At 46.8% G+C, this 23,685-nt stretch overlaps 1 protein-coding gene and 1 long non-coding RNA gene across 3 annotated transcripts in view; one reads left to right on the top strand and one right to left on the bottom strand.

The window, feature by feature from the left end:
• Nucleotides 1–23,685, bottom strand: part of GPC1 (glypican 1) — a 250,429-nt gene that overhangs the window by 186,250 nt on the left and 40,494 nt on the right. Inside the window, exon 1 of one of the 2 annotated variants that reach the window (XM_065675476.1) lies at nucleotides 14,626–15,294. The exons of the other annotated variant lie outside the window; for it this stretch is intronic. Within the exon in view, the coding sequence (XP_065531548.1) occupies nucleotides 14,626–14,782 (157 nt within the window). The 5' untranslated portion in view covers nucleotides 14,783–15,294. Of the gene's footprint in view, nucleotides 1–14,625; nucleotides 15,295–23,685 lie in introns of those variants that run through there. 2 annotated transcript variants of the gene reach the window in all.
• LOC136012339 (uncharacterized) lies at nucleotides 15,437–22,249 on the top strand. Its single transcript, XR_010611679.1, has 3 exons — nucleotides 15,437–15,697; nucleotides 17,211–18,863; nucleotides 19,225–22,249. It is a non-coding gene; the product is annotated as an uncharacterized LOC136012339 (long non-coding RNA).

Raw genomic sequence — 23,685 nt, 5'->3', positions numbered from 1 at the left:
ACTCTATTACTGCAATACTGTGCCTTGGGTTGAATCAGCACTTTCATGAGCTCCCCATCCCTTTCAAAACGGGTGTTAATGTGAAGCACTATAAGGCACAGGCCTAACAGCTTTGGCCATTTTTCATTTGTGATGAGAAAAGGAACAAATACGATTCAAATCATGGTGAAATATCTGTGAAACAAACCATACCCCTCCCTCCTGCACACATGAAATGCAGCACCGAGGAAGCCACTACAATCCAATGACGTGCAAAATGCTTTCATCATCTGGCACTGTAAATACTTACTCTAGTTATGGAGTACCTCCAGAGAGCTCTACAGTAGATTTTACTTTGGTTCTCCTAAGGCTAGAGACAATCCTCTATCTTGAGGTGCTTCAAATAATAAAACTACTATTGCTTCAGATGCTGACAGGCTGCTGCGGATGGTGCTTTGTCAAACAGGACCTGTGACAATACTGGATTTGGATCCCACAGCTGTTGACCGAGCAAATCTGATCACTTTACACTTAACAAAGAAGTCTTCTGACATCTCCTACCCAATCCCCAAATTTCTACAGCTCCAAAGATCTCTTAAGATCTGCACAGCAGAAAAACACAGTACCATGGTGCAGCTCCCTCGTACTGGTGTGAAGCATTCAGGGCTGCAGCAACTGACGACGAGACACGGTCAGTTTGATCATCTGGAGATGATTCTGCTGCAGGACCACAGCAGCAGTACTTTATACATGTGTGTTTTACACACAGACACACTTGCCTTACACTATTCTGTAAGCACAGACTGTTTACCATTGTGCAGAGCACAAAATTATGCTGACTAGACCCATGACTTGGTTCTATACCTTCTGAACTAAGGAGAGATGCCTTCAAAGAACCTGCATTCAGATGTGGTCCGAGCAATGCTGTCTTCCCCACTCCTCTGTCTCCCTGCCCCATGCCCATGGGAGGCACAACCCCAGGCAAGCCTTTTGGGAGAGCGTGCAGTTTTTGGTGCTCCAGGCCTGCCTGTCCCAGCCAGGAGGAAGTGCTACATGGGCAGAGCCCTCCTCTGGGCATTATTCCCCTCGTGTGATGCTTGACCACCTTGGCCCTGCTGCATCCAAACAAGTCATCTAAAGCCCTGCCACCCTTGGTGCCTTGATCATCTGAGAAGCAGCTAAGTGCAGGATAAGCAGTCTTTTCATTTGGTTAATTAGAGCTGCTCATCAAATGAAAACAAAGGAGTGATTTACAGCAGAACCGGTACAGGTACTTATTGCATAAGTACATTCCTGCATATTTGGCTACTTTTGGAATATTTTTTAATTAAGAGTTTCTCCTTGGCTAGAGCAAACCATAGAAAACAAGGTTAGAGAAGTTTCGCACAAGGACACTGGTGAAACCCTCAACTGCCAGCTAGTTTTTTTCCTTCAGGGAGGCTTTTAAATTAAAAGCAGATTGCCTTCATTAGCGTTACCAGAAGCCATGGAACTGCCAAAGCTGACAGAAACACAACTCTGATCTGCAAATTTGGCAAGTGCTGTTTTCTCTCTCTACAACTGTGGGGAATGGCATTCAGATTAAGAGGGCTTTTGTGGCAGACACTGTGCAAAGAACAACTCCTTCCCCAGCCCTGGAAAACTATTTCTAGAGCAGCAACTTAGTATTCTGAGGCAGCCAGGATCTCCCTCCTTGTTCATTTTGCAAGAAAGAGCGCTGCATTAAGTTTGTGCTGAGAATGATCAGACAATGAGAGTGCTATGAACAGCCTTCTGATGACTGAGCAGAATACAGTAGCAAGCCCATAATAAACATGTCAAGACTGATCTCTGACATACAGCCAAACTCAACCTTTCCACGACATGCTGCCAAAACCTCATAAGCCTTTCAGCATGGTTTCCCACTGTTCTCTTCACTACATTCTAGCTCTCAACAAGTACCTGAAAGGAAGATGGAACAAGGAGGTGGCTGGTCTCTTCTCCGAGTAACAAGGGATAGGAAAACAGGAAAGAGCCTCAAGCTCTGCCAGGGAAGGTTTAGACTGGATACGAGGAGCAACGTTTTCCCCAGATGGGTGCTCTGGCATTGGAACAGGCTGCCCAGGGCAGTGGTGGAGTTACCATCCCTGGAAGTGTTCACAAACCGTGTAGATGAGGCCCTTAATGACATGGTTTAATGGTGGACTTGGCAGTGCTGGGGAATGGTTGGACTTGATGAGCTTGAAGGCTTTTTCCAACCCAGGTGATTGTACAAAAAACCTGATAATAACCTGATAGGAAATTTATATTTCTACCAAAGGCAACTGTGTTTGCAGGCTTTCATGGTCTGCTCCAGAGTCTCGGCCTTGGCAGCATTTTTACTCTTCCAAACTATGTGAATAGCTGCAGAACTGAGGGAGGCGTGCTTGAAGCCAGCCTGCCAGGGCGAGGAGTGGGCAGCAATGGGCGAACAATCTGCTGTTCCTTTTTAGAGTGACTCCGTCTGTCCTGGATCATTAATGCTCTCTAACTTCTGGTGTCCGGCTTTCTTCAGCCTGAGCAAGAAAGCTTAACATACATAACCAAGGTGTTTAAAAACACAGTGGTGTGGTTTAGTTTGTGTTCTATGTGACAGTGCATGTTGGCTTCAGGGGCTGAACCGAGTTGCTGATGTGACAGCAAAGCAATTAGGGTGACCCTGACTGTGATGGGATGACCAACACCTGCCATGTAGGGTTCACCAAGTCTTCTATGATGAAAAGATGACAAGAAATGAGAGAAATGGGTCATCTCCACACACAACCCATACGCTCAGCAGCACAGCACCCCTGAGTGAATGAAGTATTTATTCTCCTGGCTATAGGCGAAATAGGAAGGTCTGTTAAACTCTGCAGGAAGTAATTTAACACAAGTATTACCACAGTCACAAATGTAAAGTGTGTCTGTAATAATGAGAATTGCACTACACATGATCTTATTAAACACTGTCTTATAATCAAGACAAAAATAGCTGTCTACATAGTAGTGATTATTTTCTTAGCTGCCTAAAATAAAGCAACAAATGTAATGCAATGCAAGGCATGGAATCAACTGAAATAATTTATATTCAAGCCTGCAAAAGCAATAGCAGGGTGCCTACTGGTAACCTTCAATCTAACCTAGGGTTAAATGTTCGTTGAGCCTGCAATTTTGGTTTGTATCTCCAAAAGAACCAGGGAATCCAGTTCTGTCTCTGCAGTCCAAGTCTTCTCCAGTGCACAGTGAAGAGAGTTCATTATCCACTGCACTACACACTAAGTAATGAGTTAACAATAATTAAACTGAAAGAGATAGAGATTAAAGGAATTTATTATTCCCTGATCTGCCAAGCAAATTGTTTGGATACCTGCAATCAATGAGTAATGATGAAACAAAATAAAACCCCAAAAACCAAAAGTGCCAACAACAGGCTCATAAAAACCTGTTCAGTAAGGCCATGTGTCTTTGTGAGGTTGAACAGCAGAGCATTTTAATCATCAAACTCCCCCCGTCTTTATACATCACGAGAACAGAGGCAGAATGTGGCCCTAAATTATGCCTTTACTGTTTATTATTCATGTATCATGGGACTAATGAAGATTTACAGTCCCGTTGTGCTAAGTACTGTAAAGTGAAATATAGAGAAATAGTGAGACTCAGTACTCCAAGACTTTATAATTTGTAGGCAAATTACAAAACACAATTATTTAAAGACATTAATGCACAGATGGGGATTGGGGATAAAACAGATTAAGCAACTTGCCAAAGGTCATGGCAGACACATGTGCCAAAGCAGAAAAACTGTGAATATCTTCAAGGCTAGAGATGGAAATCCCACCACCTCTCTGGGATCCTGCTCCATCGCTCATGTTGAAAAAGTCTTTCCATGTATGAAATGAGAATTTCCCCAGTTCCAGCTTGTGTCTGCCACCTCCCACAGCTGCACCCAAGTGCACACAGGTCCACCTCTATTTTCTCTATTCCCACCCATTAAGTTTTTGGTGACAGCAGCAGGATCCCCCTTACCCTTCTTTCTTCTGGACTTCTCAGCGCTGAACAAACCCACATTTCACAGCTTCCCCTTGCACAGTTCTACTCCAGGCTGTTGCAGGGGTCTCGCACAGAGGCACACTGGGCTCTGAGAGCTGCTCCCACAAAGAACGCTGGAAAAGGGCATTTCAGATGTCTTTAGCTGACACGATGAATAGCTTGATCAGTCTGAGTGACACAGCATGCTCAAAACACATCAGTGATAGCCAGACAACACAAGACAACACCTTACTGGATACGCATACATCAGCAGATATATTTAGAAATGCAAGTCCTAAACTCTGTCACGGAGTGTATTAGTAACAGCAAAAAATATTTCTTTTACAACTGTGACAGGAGATTGCTTCAGTGCAACACAAACAGTAGCAGCAGTGTTACTTGCAAGATAAAACCAGAGCCCTGAGACAGCTGGATAGTGGATAGTGGGAGAAATGATACTGCATTTAAACAAAGTGGCCTTCTTTCCTGGTTTACAAGTGAAACGTGCCCTGTGTCAGAAGGTATTTGCTCTCTGCTTATTTTAACGAGAGCCAAGTCAGAGCTTAGGCTTTGCTTATTTCTATTTGCTGGCACCTGTGAAGACTTACCAGTGAGAATTTCATTTTAATTCGTTCTGCAGAAGTGCTACCAACATTTGGCTTAGGTTTCCCCTGAATGTACTGTCCTACTGAGCAGCAAACTCAGTTTTCTCAGCGACAGGCAGCCATCCTGACACTAAAGGCATCAGCATAGCATGGAGGCATTTGGAGCTGTAAGTGATGCCACAATCGCAGCGTGGTGCATGTGGATATGGCAAAACAAACTGCCGTCCATCATGAACCAGTTCGGTGTCAGAAACGAGCATGGCTCTGTACATAACTGCTCACCTCCATCTTGGGAGGAAGCTGCGTATCAGAGCTCAGACAGAGAAAATCTCACCCCACACGAACATTGGCACCAGCAAGCTGGTCAAAATTCCCTTTCCAGAGCTACCAACCCCATGTTTAGACACACACACACATGCATAAATATACAAAACCCATGAGTTGATTCCAGTTTCATGGCAATAAACCATAACCTCTGTTATGGTGTTATAAGCACCACATCTATACATATTCTAAATACCTCTGTGGATGGTGACTCCACCACTTCCCTGGGCAGCCTGTTCCAGTGCTTGACAACCCTTTCCATGAAGGAATTTTCCCTAATATCCAGTCTAAACCTCTCCTGGCACAGCTTGAGGCTGTTTCCTTCCCTTGTTACTTGGGAAAAGGGACTGACACCCATGTTGCTACAACCTCCTTTCAGTTTTAGATGTACTCCTACATCAGGTAGATGTAGAGAGCAACATTTAACCTGGCAAGGAGTGGCTGTGAGACTTCACGGAGAGAAAAGCAAAGAGCAGGCTGCCAGCACACCACATGCCTGAAGCTGGAGGTCAGTAACCTAAACAAGCCCTTTTCTGGCATGATTTGGCTCTGCAACCAGTAAGGTAAAGCACTTGCCAGTAAACCTAAAGAGCAGTTTACAGGATTTATAGCACTCTGCTCTGCCACACCTAATTCCAACCCTCCACAACGAACATCGCTTTGACCACCTTAATGTATCTGTTAAGTGGCCTCACATATTATCACCCCATATAAACTCCAACACAGAAAAATTTAATCCACACTTTCCACATCTAAACTTTTTCTGCCCCTAATGTCAATGTGTAGCAGAGATAATTAAGTCACTGGTTACTATCAACTGATCAAATAAAACCAAATACAGCTTTCCAAGACACGATGAGTGCAACAGACACTGTTCTAAATCAACTTAATGCAAAGCCTAGAGAGAGGACAGATGTGCAGACTCACCTGGGAAGACAAAAGAGAGTATCTGATCACTGGCCTGAGGACAGAACTTCCATGGCAACTCTGAGGAACAATGGGCTTTCCCTACTCTTGTACTCTGTGCAGGGACTCCAGTACCTAACACATTAGAGAGATTCATGCATATATTTATACAACATCATATCACTGTTTGCTTATCTGGGCTTAAATTCACATAGGGAACACACTAGTGGCAGGCACACTGCAGAAGGCAACTGGGAACACTTCTCTGATCTCGCCAGGCACTTCTCAATGTCTGCTCCACGCCAACCATCCCCAAACACAAGCAGTTGGGCCGCTCCTACATCCTACCCCCATCAGACACGATGTGGCACAGGCCCTGGGGAGCCTGTGGTTGAGTCAGTGGGACTTCTGCCCATGGGTTCCCACTATTGTGCAGCCCTTCTTCAAATTCACAGCAGATGAGTCTCCAGCTATGGTCTGCTCTTAGAGAGCCTCTCGAATACAAATACCAGCCTCCTTCTCCCGCAACATGGAAGCCTCCATGAGACCTCCCACAAATGAAAGGGGAGTGAGAGGGTTGGGGTTTTTTTTTTGCAGGGCTTGCTTGGTATTCTGTCACAAAGCCAAACAGATGTTTGTAAAACCTAAACTATTATTCAACTGTTTTAAACTTGTGCAGCTGTGCACAGCAAGCAACTGCATCAGGGGAGAAGACCACTGCTCTCTTTTAAGGAGTACAGTTTAATAAACCAAACTTCCCATGAATTATCCAAGCTCCCTCATTCCAACTGAGTGTTTATGGTACAGGAAACAGCTGAAAAGAGCAAAGTAAAGTGCTTTTCCAGCCTCATGGTAAAAATCTGCATCTAGACGGGGACAAGGAGCAGATCCTCCTCCTGCTATACCTCTGTGGTATATTACAGCACCCCATTACCACCACCCAGCTTATGTGGCAGATCGCAGGAACAGACAAGAGATGCTGACACAGCATCCCCCTGCTTTGCCATCACACAAAGTTCACTTTACGCTATGCTCACCCCTCACTTCGGGATCAATTATGCCACCAAATCACTGCAAACTCGAGTGCAACAACATGAACAGAGAACAGTAGAGGCTGAAGTAGCCTCTGTTTTAACTGTATTTTTTTAAGAAATGTGCAATTAATCTAAATTTCTGACAGCGCTTTTATTCTATTTCTATTTATGAACAAAATTTACAGTGAGAAGAATTTCTAAATTATTCATATTTTAGAAATATGCCCGTCTGCTCCAGCTAAAAGGCAAGAGACTTGGGTAACGCTCATGGAAACACTCCAACTGAATTATACAGTATAGTTTTACAATCCTATAAAATACCAATTTTTTACAAGCCAAAACTATTTATCATAGACTATTTGCATTCTAGTCATATAAAAGATTGACTGTCTGCATAAGTACTATCGCGCTGCTCCCTGAAACCACAGTAAAACTTTCTGTGTTGTTGTTTTCCTCTTCTTTTAATACTTCAGAAGAATGCACGGCAATTTAAAAGATTGTTTTACTCCTGCTGCTAGCACAGGAGTTGTAGCAGCTGGGTAATTCTGTGCTTTTGATTCATGCTGCACTGTATAGGAAAAGGCACGAGAAATTAAGTTAGCTTTATAATCTCTGTACAGTGATTCATGTGTTTGCAAAAACTCGGAGTGGGAACCGTCACAGCGCACTCTGCTCATTCAAGCCGTAAGAAACAAAAAAAGTGGTCCATGTCTGAAGAATTTCCAAACACACCAGTGAGCAAAAGTGACCGACCCAGCTCCGATACATGCAGACAAGCATTTTCATTGAATCCCAGACTGGTTTGGGTTGGAAGGGACCTTAAAGCCCACCCAGTTCCAACCCCTGCCACAGGCAGGGACACCTTCCACTAGAGCAGGTTGCTCCAAACCCTTTCCAACCTGGCCTTGAGCACTGCCAGGGATGGGGCAGCCACAGCTTCTCTGGGCACCCTGTGCCAGCACCTCAGCACCCTCACAGGGAAGAATTTCTGCCTAATGTCTAATCTCAGTCTCCCCTCTGTCAGGTTAAAGCCGTTCCCCCTTGTCCTGTTGTCCTGTCCCTACAGGTGCTTGTCCAAAGCCCCTCTCCAGGTTTCCTGTTGCCCCTTTGGGCCCTGGAGCTGTTCTAAGTCTCCCCTTCAGGAGCCTTCTCTTCTCCAGGCTGAACCAGCCCAGCTCTCTCAGCCTGGCTCCAGAGCAGAGCTGCTCCAGCCCTTGCAGCATCTCCATGGCCTCCTCTGGACTCAGTCCAACAGCCCCATGTCCCTCTTGTGTTGTTGCCCTGGAGCTGGACACAGGACCGCAGTGGGGGTGTCACCAGAGCAGGACAGAGGGGTTGAATCCCATCCCTCAACCTGCTGGTCATGCTCTGGGGATGCAGCCTGACATACCGGCTACATCAGAAGTGTCTACAGTCTAAAGCTTTATCTGGCAGCAGATGTAACCCTATTGCCTGGGAATCAAATGTTACTTAAAGACAGGTTTTACCTGTCATGGATGTAACATATTCTGTGGTGGAGTACAGACACCACCGTACACAGGGCAGTCTGTCCTTCATGGGTAACAGGGAAAACGGGCAGATTTTCTGCTTTTATTGAGTTTTGAATTTTATTTATTGTTCTAACTTTGAGATGAAATGTCCTAATGCAAGGGCAGCAACAGCAACTTTGTGCAAACAAACTACAGACCATGATGGAATGATCTTCAAGCAACTGCTACAAGGGTTCCTGCATGTTTCAGCTATCCTTTCCCTGGGTCTTTCCATCACCTGAGTTATCCTCCCAGATGTCAAGAAAAGACTGTCAATCCTCCTTCCACAGACAGGGAAGCAAGAATGTGACTTTTTCCAGGGAGATTTAATGATGAAGTCGCTCTTTACCAACTTGCTCCAGGCCACCAAGCTGCCCACTGAACCTCTCCTGCCTTCTCACAGCTGTGCCTGGTAGTATTTGGAGATGCATTGGAAAACATGGCCCACTTCTGACCTAAATCATACGGGTGGAAACAAGGAAGGACATGCTTAGGGTTTTCAAAAAGACTCAAGTCTATGCAGAAGGTCCAGAAGAGGCAGACACAAGTCAGCATCAAACATTCTCCTCAGCTTTACTGCCACACAACCAGAAGCAGCACGTTCAACTCCTTTCTGAATTAGGCCTCGACTGATAAGATGCTCTTCCACAGCACAATCCCAAAAGGTGTCTCCACGTGTTTGCTACACACCTGCTGCAGCACAGAAGTCAAGGGGATATAGGAGGCAGGGCTCATTATGCCAGAGCAGCTCGCTGCCTTGACACTATCCCCTCCAAAAGGCTACCTGCCAGCTACAGGTACAGAAAAGCACCTCACAGGACAAATAAAGAAACACAGTGTCTAGAAATATGTTGCCTTCAGCAGGGGCCAGGGCAGCAGAAACATTCAAGCTGTTTCCCCAAGGAAGCCTGCAGATCTCCACAGAATTGGGATGTCTATTTCCCTGCTCTTCCCCTGAAATTCCCAGCCAGTATTTCCAGCTGAAAGCAGACACAAAAGTTTCCCAATGCCCAGGACACCTGGAATCACTCTCCCACCTTCCCTGCTCCTCAATTCCACAGTCCCACCACACAAGCAACAGGAGCACCCAAGGTGCTGCTCAGAAACCAGAACCGTAGCACTGGCCCCAGCCGCACCGTGCTGAGACTACTGCAGATAGCAGGGTCAGGGCTGTTATTGCTCAGACCAGCAGCTCTCTGAGGCTGGGGCCATCCTTTATCCTGCCTTCCCCTTCCACACTGTGCCTAATGCAATTTGCTGCTGCAATAAAAGCAGATGATACTTAACCCCCCCTTCCCTACTGATGGGCAGTGGTGGGTAGGATGCAGAGCTTGGCGCAGTTGCTGTGATGCTCCATTGCCTCTGGTTTCAGTTAGCGTTGTTGTGACCTGCCAGAGGAAAAGAAAACCTCTGGCTCTAAATTTGGTGATAATCAAGTTAGCAGCTCCCTCCCCACCTTTGGTTAAGTCAAAGCACACTTAATATTGAAATTACCCAGAGGAATATATCTATGTGGTCCCCCCAGTGCAAGACAGTCATACTGAATGCAATAGAACATTAAACCAACTGCTTCCCAATCCCCGCCAAAAGCCACACGTCACCTATCAAACCCATCCAGAGACTGACATGTGTTCTTAAACAGAGCAGGTCACTTACAGGGCAAGAGCAGAGAGAGCAGAGGGTAGGTAAGCCCTGCAGTTTCACTCCCTGGTAGGGGTGGGTGTCTCCAGCTACACACGCACGCAAGTTTGTTTGGCAAAGGAAATACATGACTTTGCTTCACCAACAAAAGAAGCTGTTGAAATCGTTTTGTCAGACAGGGCTGATAAGGATAATTATGCGGTGAGAGCTTAGTCATGCGGATCACAGTGACAGAGAGGCAGATCCTCTGAAAAACGATGGCAACACCACGGAACTCTAAGGCTACCTAACCAGACTCCAGACCCAGCTCTGGCTCCTCCCGGCTCCGGCCGCTGCCGTGGCCAACCGCTAGAGGGCGCCCATTTTTCCCTAATTCCCATTCGGATCCTGGTTTTGCATGCCCATATTCTGCAGTCAGCCACAGCAAAACCACCCCAAAGTGCCCAATATCTACATTTCCCTGTATATTTTGTGTGAAACAGAAATGGAGACACACAGTTCAGGCATGGCTTCCTCTAACCTTCGCACCAATCTACTTGTCATATGGCACAGTTACAGGTTGGGCAGAGAAGTGACCCAGAGCCACCCTGCAGAGAAGGTGCTGGTTGATGAGAAACCGAAAATGAGCTGGCTGCAGTGTGCGCTCGCAGCCCACAAACCAACAGTGTCCCCGGCTGCATCAAAAGGAGTGTGACCAGCAGGTCGAAGGAGGGGATCCTGCCCCTCCACTCTGCTCTTGTGAAATCCCCCCTGCTGTGCAGTGCTGGTGTCCTCAACATAAGCAGGACATGGAGCTGTTGGAGCAAGTCTCTAAAACATACGCTTCACAGTGCACTCATCACAAAACCCAATTATGCAGCCTAAAAGGACCAAAAGATTAAAAAGCTTGTTCTGACTTATTTCAGCTAAGGAACAGGGGAAGCACGCGCAGGAGGTCTGTGACTGGATGGGCAGCAACATGGCCTGGCAAAGTCCACTGGCTTCTTTCTGTGCCCTCCTCTTCTTTCACTGTGATACACCCATTGCCCATGTCAACAAGCTCAGCCTCGCAGAGAGCCAAGTCTAGGAAGGATTAATTCTGGGAATAAACAAACCAAAGCAAAAGCCTAGCCCAAACAGTGAGCAAGAGCCAAGCACATCCACATCAAATCACAACAAGTCTCCTCCAGTACTGGAGATACCTATCTCTGCTTGAGACACTGGGGAGCAGTCACCCATCCAACAATCCTAAACCATTCCATCAAGTCAGCAGAGAAAGCCGGATACCCTCCCCAAAACACACTATTTTCTTTCATAGGCGGGGGTGGAGGTGACGGTGTCTGGGCAGCAAGAGTGAGAAAGTAGGAACTTGCGAGGAAATGGAACTAGAAGTTTTCGAACTGCTTTCCCATCTTTTTGTAGCAATCACAGAAACCCCCTGGAACCCCCCAGGCATTCCAGCCGGTGAGCAGGAACAGTCTCCAACAGAGAGGAAAACTGCTCAAGTATGTCTTACAGAAGCAGACGTCATAACTTTCCCAAAACCAAGGAGCAATGAATGTTTCCCTCACTGTTGAAAACTTTCTTCCAGGCAGATCTCCACCTGAGACTCCGGGCACACGTCTGTCCGTTAGGATTACTAACACGAGCAGACGCTTCTTTCGTGTTTGGAAGTTTTGCCACTGACTTCAAAGTAGGGAGATATAACACCTTGTGTATACCCTAAACACCCTTAACAACAGCACCTGACACATTTAAAGTGCTTAGACATGTTAAAGGCATTGTACACCACCAGCAAAAAACCAGGAAACCCTGTCTAGGTGGTTCATGAGAAATCTGGTGAGCCAAGAGTCTATCCCTGAATCAGATGCTTATCTATTAGCCAGCTAATAGCTGGGTGACTGCTCCTCGAACTGATCTGTACAGTCATAAGCAGGGACTACCTTCTGGTGAGCTGTGGAGGCTTTGTATTACTCATAATCCTCTTAAATCATAACAAAGAATACAGATTAGAAGGTGTAAAGCGTGCAATAACTGTTCTAAAACCAACATAAACACAGCCATCTCAGCCTGAGTCAGAGCCTGCATCATGGGAGCTTACTGAACTCCTTTTGAAGTCATGTTCTGAGGGTGCAAGTGTGGTTTCGCTCCCGGTGCTGGCCTGGTGTGACAGCAACATGCACCAAGCAGTGCCTGGAGCCAACTCAAAGGAGACAGGAGCAAGGTCAGCCCAGCATGGCAGCACCGCTACAGGGACAAGGCAGTGGGCTGAGAAATGAGTATTCCCTTTGCTCCAGGGCAAGCCACGGAAAGAGAAGGAACAGCAAGATCCCCTTGACAGAGGGACAAAAGAGGGACAAAGTGAAGGGCTTTTGCCTCTGGAGGGCACAGAAATAAGACGAAAAATGTGGCTCTGGGTAGCTCTGGTGAAGGCCACCATGAGGAAACTGCAGCACAGTCCAACTGGAGCCATGGTACCTTCATCAGTGTTTCATACCTGAGCCAAAAATTGTTGTATGTTGATGTGTGTGCACTCCCAGGTGTCAACCAGGAGGAGCCTGACAAGGCTCCATACAGATTATGACCCCCATGGTTAGCAAGCTGAACTAATGCTGCTGAGCCTTAAGTGATGACTGAGCACTTAGAATAATGTAGAATTATGAACTGCACCTCCTACACGTAGGGATACTCAAGAGTCTTCCTTTTTAGAGACAACAAAACTGGCATCGACTTCTGCACTAACATGCACAACTGCCAAAAAGCATACAGGATATACAACACTTCTATGGACATTTCTAAGGTTAGTATTAATGTACATCAGCGTTTTAACCATACAGTAAGTACAATAGCAGGAGGAAAGCACATTCCTAAGTATCTCTCAGTCAGGAGGTATGCATGATAATTACCAATGAAAGTCATTAAGTCCGCTAGCTTAAATACCGGGTTTTAAATACCAGGCTAATTGTATCAGCAGCAGCAGGTTTATGGGTGGAACCTTCTTCTCCCAAGCACTCCTTCATATTAGTTTCCATGCGGTATTCCTCAAAGTTTTATAGCATTTATCTATAGTTTCCCTGTTTAAAGTAACGACCAGAGATGCCCAGTTTGATACTAAAGTTTTAACTACTGTTGCTCGAGACTTGTCAGCATACACACTCGTAGCAACAAACAGTTGCTAAAAAAGAAACAAAACTCCTGCTTCCCAGAAACCTGTGTGTCCTTTGTCACTCCTTGAGCATGAGCGGTTCGTAGGCACAAGACGTTTTACTCACTCCCAACCTGGGCTACGTAACACTTGTACCCGCTGTCCCCAAGGTCTGCCCGTGTAGTACTATCCCCGCACACAATGCTGTAGCCATCCCTATGAGTATTTGTAAACATCTAGTCCTCCAAGAACTTTCCACTTGAAACACGGCTCTAATGTATTCACATTTGTCATAATTAGATGCAAACGTACAAAAAGCCACTTTCTTGCTCAGCTGAATTACTATTCTATTAATAGTGATGCTCAAAGGATTTCGAAATTCCCCACTGTTTAACCTCAAGACTGCTCAGCGCATTTGGGAAACGTACTCTTTGTTGCAACTTGACAAAGAAAGTCTTAATTTGTCCACATGTATGAGACATGCACATGGTTCAGCCTATGGGGCAGATAATGTCTCGGTTTCCCTGGAAAACTATACAATGAAATATTCAACATAAGGCATTCTGTAGCTTCGATGGGAACTACAAACTGTAGTTTTCCTGGGATGTCCCTGCAGGTTGGCTCTGGCACGTACGCCTGCACGTTTTATGCTTTGTCTGAAGGAGGAAGCTCCCACAAGGGAGGGGAAAGCTTGCAGATATGGGTCATGAGTTGGTGTATCAAAACTTAGATGAGAATCTATAAATCCAAACCAAAACCCCCAATACCTCAGCATATTCCCCTCAAGCTTTCAAGAAAAAACCCAACCCACCTAACATAAACCAGACCTTGAAGATTCTTTAGTATTTCAGCGGTTTTCTGCCAAGAGGAGGAAATCAACCAAGATTTGTCCAAATCCAGAATGAAGGCAAGCGGACACACTCTGATGTAAGGTTGCTCAGACTTCCTCTACACTCTATGTGCTCGACACAGGGTCATTTTACTCCTGCTTCGCTTTAACAAGTGACAAATGCCATTTATAGGTTTGTTCCCCACCCAAAAGAAGACGAAATCAATTCTTCTCTCTCATAACCTTGTGTCATTTTCCAGTTCCAGCACCAAAACCCACTGCAGACTGATTATCCTGATTTCGGAACCAGCCCCCGAAACCATTTCAATTGTACCCAAAACAGAAAAAACGAGACAATGCAATAAAAGAAAGGACCGCTGAACACTCGGACAGGCACACACCCTGCACGCCTCCCCCCGCCCCGGCTTCCTTCGCACCGCCAGCGCTGCAGAGAGCCCGCTACAACCCGGGCAGTGGCTACAGGGGGTGCCCGGCCCTCGGGGTAACCCGTCCGGTCCGACTCCTCGCCGCCGCCGCCGCCGCGGCCAGACACAAACTCCAGCGGCGGGAGCGATCAGCCCCGGCCAGAACCCCCTCGCCCTCGGCCACCGCGCTCCGCGGGACTCACCGGAGATCTCGGCCTGGGGCACGCCGCTGAGGCTGAAGCCCTTGGCCCCATACAGCTGCCGGACCTCGGCGCAGCTCCTAGCCTTGCCGCCGCTGTCACCGCGAGCCGGGGCGGAGGCGACACACAGAAGCCAAAATCCCCACGGGAAGAAACGCATCCTTCTCCGCTGGCCCCGCCACCTGCCGTGCGAAGGGCAAAGCCAAGGTCCCGCAGCGGGGAGGCGGCCGGGGTCCCTTTGCGGCCGCGGTGCCGGGTCCGGGGCGCGGCCCCCTCCTTCGCTCCGTCCGTCCGTCCGTCCCCGGGCAGCCCCGGCGGGACGGCGCGCAGCGGGGCTGGGGAGCCGCGGCTCTCGGGCGCTGCCGCGGCGAAGGCTCCGGCGAGTTCAACCCGGACGCCGCCGCGGTTTCGGCGGAGAGGGGCAGAGATCCAAGTTTGGCTGGGCCGGACCGCTTTAGAGCCCCGGAGCGTGACCGTGGCAGAGGGGCTTTTGTTCTTAGCGCGGCTGCATCCCCGGGCAGTCCCGCCGCGATGCTGCCGGCGGCGGCGCGGCAGGGCCGGGCGGAGCGGGGCGAGGCGCGGGCCGCGGGGCTGCTCCCTCGGCTCGGCGCGGCGCGGGGCTGCGCTGGGCTGGGCGGGCCGGTCCGTGCGTGCGGCGGCACCGCTCCACCTGCGCGCCGAGCCGGGCGACGGGGAGCTCCGGAGCGAGGCCGGGCTTCCCCCGCCGGACGTGGCATCACGCCGTCCCGCGCCAATCCCGCGCAGGGCGCAGCCCCCCGCCCCGCCCCGCGCTCCCCCGCGGGGCTGTGCCGGCGCGGCCGGGGCAGCGCTGCTCGGCCGCGGGTGCCGGCCGTCGGCAGCCAGGCCCCGCCCGGGGAGGTTGACACCGGCCGTGGAGCACCGGGAGATGCGGTCCTCGGGCGGCCGCACGCCGGCCCTGGGGAAAAGGGACGTTAAAGCCATCGTTGTCGGCGTCGTGGTCCAGGTGCTGCACCTGAAGACCCCGAGTGCCCCCAGATTCACTGGGGGAGCAGCCACATAGAAGACTTAAGTTATACAGCGCTTAGCCAAAACGGTGAGTAGAGAGCATCGTAACTGGGAGCCTGGGAATTCCACCAAGGTTCGAATGGGGGGAAGGGTTAAAACTGCCCCTTTTAGGAGCAGAAACGGGAAGAGAGGCAATTTTCAACAACAGATTCTCGGCTTTTGGAATCTAAGTCCGACACGAGCCTGCCAGCTCCTGAACCTGGTGCTCTGCAGCTCTGCCAGCTGTGTTTTAAACGGCTTCCCACGGAACTGAGGCATCTGTGATCACCTCTGTCGAGGTAATGCCCATGTTTCCCCCCCCCCAAATAAGCACCAAGTCTTTTGGCCAGAATCGTAGAATCACAGACTTTAAAGCTCATCCAGTTCCAACCCCCTGCCATGGGCAGGGGAACCTTCCACTAGAGCAGGTTGCCCCAAGCCCTGCCCAACCTGGCCTTGAACACTGCCAAGGATGGGGCAGCCACAGCTTCTCTGGGCAATGAACATCAAACAAATCTAGTGTGTTTCAGGACAGACAGAGGACACAAAGATCACTCCTCCAAATCTTCAGCTGAGAGGGAACAGTTGTTTCCTATGGAAAAAGGTGATGGAATGTGCCCGTGCTTCATCTGAAGCACTTAATGTGAGTTTACACCTTACCAGACACCAGCCACCCCACAGAGAAACACATACCCCCAAAAAAAAACAGGAAAAATTTATCAGAGTTTAGCTTTTGAATAGTCACTCAGACATGCAGAAATACATGGGAAATTTGGGTTGTTCATTTTGCTGCTTGGGAACCCCTTGTTCTCCTGAGGAACGAGTAATGGACAAGTAAATGACGCAAAGTAAGAGCCCCAGGGAGGAGAAGGATGGCAGCGGAGAAAAGTTGTTGCTTCCCTATGTTGTCGCTTAATGATTTCCTATTAAATCTTCCTAATTAAATTCATCTACAAGATACAGCAAAGCAGATTTAGATCTAACTGCAAAGCCAGGGAGAAGTTGGTCATGAGGATCACTACTAAAGTGACCAATACATCATTACCATCAAAAATTAAACACTCCAAGTCAGATACACCCCATACATCCCAAATCTTGATTCTTTAGCAGATCTCTTTTGGTCTCTTGCTGCACCTCTTGGTCATGCCCCATTTTAGAAACCCGAAGCTTACAGAGTACCAAAAACTTGGTACACCTCAGCTTGGAGTTGGCCTTACAGAGCATGGAAATAGGTCTCATTCCTGGAAATATTTAAGGAAAAAATCTGCCATGGATAATGGAAAGTCTGACCTACCCCATTTTAAATGGGATCTCTTTTGTAAATACAGGAGTACCATATACATAATAGCTCACCAGGTATGTTAATGTGTCACAAGGTTACTTAAGCTCTCACTTCTGGGTATTTATCTGAATTTTATAGCCATAAATATAAATGGCTATTTTGCCCATTCCAGGCTTTGAACACGTCTCTCAGAGACTTATGTCAGAGATCTCATCTGATTAATTCAGCTACAATAATAGCAGAAAACAATCACCACAGAAATCCATATGTATACTTCCAGGGCTACAGGAACATCAGGATCTTGGTTCCTCCTCCTGGAAAACTGAAGAGGGAAAATCAGATGCTCACAGACACACCATTAATAACGCTCTCAACTTGGGCCTGTTGAGGGGAATGAACTGCAGGAATGCAAACTCCAAAGAGACAAAGTACCTGATAGAGAAGAAAGGCAGAGTCATAAAACTCTTATCTGGTCTGGCTGCTACAGAATGACACAGGGTGGCACAGGGGACCAAAGCAGTACCTAATTTTTCCCTTTCCTTGTCCAAGCCCGAGGTTGGATCCTTGCTGCCGTTGTATATTGAGAGCTTGCTTGCAGCTCTGCCTGAAGTGACCTCGGAGAAGCTCTCTGTGAGCTACAGATACACCTCAAAGTTGCAGCATGAAGCTCTCCACAATCATACAGAAATAAACACTCGCAGGGAAAGAACTGGAACTGAAACCCTTGGGTTTGGCTTTGGAGCCAACCCCTGAGCTACAGATCATTTCACAGACCATAGTATTTCCCTTCTTCCTATACACCTCACTTCCCCAAACTGGGTGACAACAGTGCCTGCGGCAGGGACCGAAGTCATGTTACTCCTGATAAAATCCTGAGGGACTGCAGCATGCACTCTGCTATTCCCATGGTGAAACACCAAGGTACCCACTGCCAGAACACAGCACACTGCGAGTTCCCAAGCCCAGTGCAGGAGCTGGAACTGAAGTCCAGGCTTTGCCATAAACCTCCCTGACAAAGTGACCATCATCAGGTCACTCACTTCCTGAAAAGGGATAAGAGGTACTTCTTACCTGGCCACCTGCATGTGAGATGCTCACATACTATCACAAATAGAAGCTTATAAGTAGGCAGATTAAAAATTAACCTGAGCTGATACAAGCTCTTCAACAGAGAAGCTATCTGCAAGTCTAGACAGGATCCAACCCTCAGCAAGCCAATCTTCAATTAAGAGGCATATCTGCTTGTTTCTGTGGACATGCAGGATTGAGGCAGGTACACTCTAAGCAAATTGAAATAAACATCTTTAAAGCACCATGATGAAAATGTATTTCTGGCATCTGTATTCTGTGTGTATTTGAGGACCAAATCCACTTCCTGAACATTCCTGGTTAAAAGAATGGAGCATTGCAAAAAGTAAACAAAAGATTGTCCAACAATGGGCAGAAAGAGCTAGAACTAGGGAAGATAAGGAAAAGCACAGCAAAACACGAAGATGAGTAGACAAAATGCAGAGGAGGAAAAAAACACACAGCCAGCCAGCAAGATAGTTAGAGGAAGACAGGAAATCCATCCTTCTGTGGGGATCACCTCTTGACAATCTGACAGAAAGTGCTGCCCACTGAAAAGCTGATCCAAGCACTATGTATAAGAATCATGAAGAGGAGCCAAATAATCTGGCACAAGTGGAGAACGCTACCCTTTAATAAAGAAGTGAAGAGAGGCTTTGTACAACCTCAACTGTTGTTGTTTCATTTCTTCAGCGCTTCCCAAAAGTTTCACAAGGCAGGGGACATACCTCTTTTTTCTTTTCTCTATGGATGCAAATCAAGAATAGAACAGGCAGCAATGCAATTACACCCACCAGAACTCCAGCTGGTTCCAAAGTGGAGCTATGCTGAGCTGCAGCAACCTGGATTCTGACAGCAAAACCAGGTAAGCATATTAAATCACATCATATCTTTGATGCCACATGAAAGTATAGGGCATTCCTACTTGCATTCGCTGGCGTTTCCACCTTTTTCACTATTGTGTCAAGTACAGAGCTCACACAGAATGGGGAGTGGGGAGGGAAAAAGAGATGGGCAAAGCCTATGTGGGCTACAACTTCCTCCTAGCAATGTTGTGCAAAGAAACCTGCAGCACCTTTCCCTTAGCCAGTCTTACACTGCTTCTGATTCTGTGGGAAGATCAGAAAATCTGGCACCTTTAGATTAAAAATGTTCTTCAAAGTAGGAGTATCTCAGTACCTTTTCCACCTGTTTCTTTTAATCTATGATTTACCTGTCTTCTACAGGATCCATGAAAGCTCTCCCTGTGGTCCCTGCCCTGCCCCCAGCACTGGCTGGTGTTCAGCAGAAGCTGGACGTGTGTTTTGTTGAATCAAATCTAATTAAGTTACTCAGAGGATTTACTAGATTACACCTTGCTATCTACAGCTGCTTACTTCTTCACTGGCTCTTCGTTCAGCAGAAATCCAGCACCTCTGCACACATTGCCCCATGACCCTCTTCTGACATGTACAGGAAGCACCTATCAGGTTGTTTCGGTCACCGAAAACATCAGATGAGTCCCTTTGAATTGTTGGGACATATATGTACAGGTAACAAGCCCAGCTCAATCACAGTGGACTTCGTAAGAAGCCATTTGCTGTACAGAAATGCCAAGACTTGTTGGGATTTGTGTGTCCAGGTTAATTAAGAGTATTGCTCAGTAGATGTACAGAGTTGGGGATCCTGGACAGGGTGCCCAGAGAAGCTGTGGCTGCCCCATCCCTGGCAGTGTTCAAGGCCAGGTTGGACAGGGCTTGGGGCAACCTGCTCTAGTGGAAGGTGCTGGCAGGTGTCCCTGCCCGTGGCAGGGGGTGCAACTGGATGAGTTTTAAGGTCCCTTCCAACCCATGATTTGATGATCCTTCCCAAGTCTTAAGGGAGTCAGTTTCAGGCCCCAGAGGAATGATGAACACAATTCTGGCTGCTGAGGAGAAGAGGGTGGGAGACTGCACGGAGACCAAGTGTAGCAGTGTACACCAAGGCTTGGCCAGTCTGGTGCTTGATACTTTGGTAGAACAGACTCTTTAAATGCAATGCTTAATTCCCCCCGTGTGTTGCTAGTACTCTGCAGAGGGAGATTATGAACAGCTAAATAATTTCAGGCAGAGAATCTGTCTAATGCAGGTAATTGCCACTCTGTGCTATGTTTTGAATTGAACAACCCAATGTTACAGCAGCGACTTAAAGGAATGTATTGCTTTAATGACCTCTTACAAACGACGCCACCCTGCAGGACTGAACTTGTATTATGTATGTGAGTCAGAGATTTCCCAGTAGAAAGAAGTCTTAAAGGCCAAAAAAAATAAATAAATGCCATAAACTCGTTAAAGAAATGGCTGCTAATTGGGTCTGCCCCAGGAAGTACATTTCGTCCTCTCTGTCCACTGCTTTCAATAAAGCTTTTCCCACTCCCAGCTCCCCAAAACATAGCCAACAATGAACAAAGAACACGGAGATGACACTGAATCTGATTTATGTTTGATAAGCAGAGCTTAGCTCAATAGCATGAAATGGCTTAAAATTGGCCCCCAAATGGCTAGAAATGTGTCAGTCCTGCATGCTACTGCAGAGATATGTGGGTTTCTCCCGCTTCCACATTGCAATCGATGACTTTCTCTTATTATTCAAGAGGTTACATCCAGAGCTGACTGGTTTTGAAAGGGATTTTTCAAGTAAAAACCTCCCCTCATTCTCACCATCAGTCTCTGGACACTAGTGTAAGAAAACTGCCAGTAGGAGCACGCTTTGTTCCTATGAATACTAGCTCAACAGTACGCTCCTGAATATTGGTTTGAGGCACGTGGAAGTGGGATAGACATCCCAGGTTCCTGTGAGAAACAAAAGTTACAGCCATGAAGGAAGAAATGTGTGGAGTGGCAATACAGGCATCTGGCAGTGCTAATGGAACTTCTCAGCTGACACTTTATCCTCAGCTGTTGCTACACTAAACACTACAGACTAAAGCACTTACATGAATTAATGCAATTATCTTGCGTTCTGCTCAAGTGTTTATTTTTCCCCTCGCATCTGGTTAGGTACAACATAACCTGGTTTTCTAGAGAAAGTGACTACAAGGAAACACTGACAAGGTTGTACTGCAAAGCACTGGACACCTCTGGTTGTGAGGAGAGACTCTCACCCTCCAGGCTTTGCGGTGTGACAAACACCCAGTGCTGAGCAGTGTCAGGCAGAGGTGCAGGCAAAGCAGGGTTAGACCAGCTTGCTGACAGGACAGCTAACCATGGATGTCAAGCAGCCTTTCACATACAGGGGTCAAAGCTTGACTGATCCTTCCTGTGCCTTTTTCTCTGCAGTCTTGGTAAGGTAATTACGAGATGACGCACAGTTTTCGATGTGTGCCAGCTTCACTTCTGAGGGAGCTGTACACAAGTAGAGTTACAGCTGGAGTGGATTTGGGCCAGAATATTATTCATTTTAAGATCTATGCATCAATACAGTGTATGAATCTGCTGTGGCTACATAACTTTAAGGGTGCTCAAAGAGCAAGCTCTCAGAAGACAGTGTGATGCCAGTGAAGGGACACCCGTTTATCCCGGCTAAGGATTAAACACCATTATAATCCAACATCCTCAGGCACCACTACAGACCCTCTGGTTACTGGTTCTTTGGTCAGGACTACATAAACATCCAGTGTTGGATTTTTCAAGACACCAGACAACGCAAACCCATCTTCTTAAGATTAAAAATAGAGCTCTTAATCGGATTTCCTCAACCTGCTACAAACCAGAGAGCACGAATACAAGGAGATGCAGAGCCACTGGGTGTTAGAAATGATAGAACTCACGAGGACACTGAGTTCTTTCTGAAAGGGTTTTCTGTTGGTTGGTTTTTACCGTGCTACTTTTGAGCACAACCTTGAAAATAAACTGTTTGCAATAACTGTGTTTTTACATCACACCTATAGTTTTGCCTTAGGCAGGACTTTTCTTCTGCAGCTAAAGGAGCAAAGCTTAGTTCCTTTGCCTCTATTGTAGCAGATGCCAGGGACATTGCTTTTTAAAGCATTTTACATAGAAGTTGGTGGACCAGGGGACCCTGGATCACACTTTCAAACCTTCCTTGCTGCCTTACAAAAGCGAGGCAGTTAGATGCAATGACTCACTCACACTGACATTTTTGGGAGAGAATGATGCCTTTTATAACAACATTGATATTCCTCCATTGATGTCTCAACACGGGCTAATTTAGACAAGAAACATGTAGTGCAAGGTTGAGAGGTCACAGGCCAGCCAAAGAACTCATGAGATCATGGGCCCATGAAAGAGGCTCTGGCTTTAAAATCAAATAGCCTTTTTTTCTTTCTTTTTTTAAGGAACAGGCAGACTTTTCTGAAGCGCCTGGAATTTGATATGAGCTCTCCTTTCACATACTGTGCAAATAAAAACTACACTGCAGAACGACTTGGGGGGGCGGGGGGAGCGTTCAGGAGAGTTTCTCTCCAGAGGTCACTTTAATCTATATTGAGTAGAGAAAGGGAGGGAGAAGGAAGGACACACACCTACTTTCAGAAAGCTGCCAGACCTCTCTTCCACCTCTGATGTTATCCCTTGCCAAGCCAACACCCTTCTCAGATTATTCTCCCCACAGCCTGCAATACCTCTGCAGTCTAGTGAGTGTGAAATTACATTATCAACTGTTGGATTATTTGCGGCTGTTGTGTTCTGCTCTATCCATACTAGTCTTTTCCCAGTCTCCTGATTTTTCCCTGCCAGACCTAAAGGAAAAAGATTTTGGAAAAACGAAGCTTACAATATAAGAAATCTACTTCCACGGTGTTCTCCAACCTGATGTTTGCACCCTTAAATGATTTTAAAACAGATTTGGGTTTCAGACCAAAATCAGGGCCAGATTTTCTGGCTTTGAGTTCTTTCAATGACAGCTCATCCACAAATTATTCTTCAGTTTCCCCAAGAAGAGGACTGTATGAGTTTCTTCCTAATATTAGGTGTATATAAAACTAATTATGGACTGACAGAGATTTTCTTTCTGACTCCAAATGAAACAGAACACCCTTTCTTTTATAAAGCAGCCTCAAAATGTCGATGTTGGATTTAGAAATGGATTTGCAAAACCAAGAGGCCTAATGTGCTGTGTTCCCTTCTCCCTTCAGTGCAGCAGCAGCTAACAAATACTGTTTGTTGATGCAATATATATAAACCATACATCTTTGGTGTGATAATTTGTTATTAAAGCAAAGCAATTAGGCACAGAGTTTCCTAATGGAATATGCAATTGATAAGAGAAGAATTTATTCATCATAGATATGACTAAAGAAATTATTCTTTATGAATTTTCAAGACATAGCTCATGTCTTCCGAATTTAAGAAAATAAAGATTAGCTGCTACAGTGAAGCCCTACTGTAGCTGTCCTCCCAGATTTCCATCAGAAAATGCTTCCTCACTGTGCTTTCTTGGCCCTTGGTTTTGTAAATTAACAAGGTTCATAAACTCTGAAGTAACCAAGTATAAGGAACCTGTTATGCTTACTGATCAGTGGGAAAGATTTACTTTTGGGACATATTCAAAAACACTATTAGAAACTGCACGCATTTGCTGAACCAAGTGAGGGCTTGTGCTAGGTACCTGTATATCCATGCTTGGAAGGAGACTGATCCAGTGTCAGAGCCATCCGCTGTTTCAGACTGCCTGTCCTTCCTAACTCCAGCCTGGTGGAAACAAGAGAC

This window comes from Lathamus discolor, chromosome 3, assembly GCF_037157495.1.
Source record: "Lathamus discolor isolate bLatDis1 chromosome 3, bLatDis1.hap1, whole genome shotgun sequence".
In the NCBI taxonomy this organism is placed as follows: Eukaryota; Metazoa; Chordata; class Aves; order Psittaciformes; family Psittacidae; genus Lathamus; species Lathamus discolor.
This window is presented reverse-complemented; position numbering and strand designations above follow the sequence as displayed.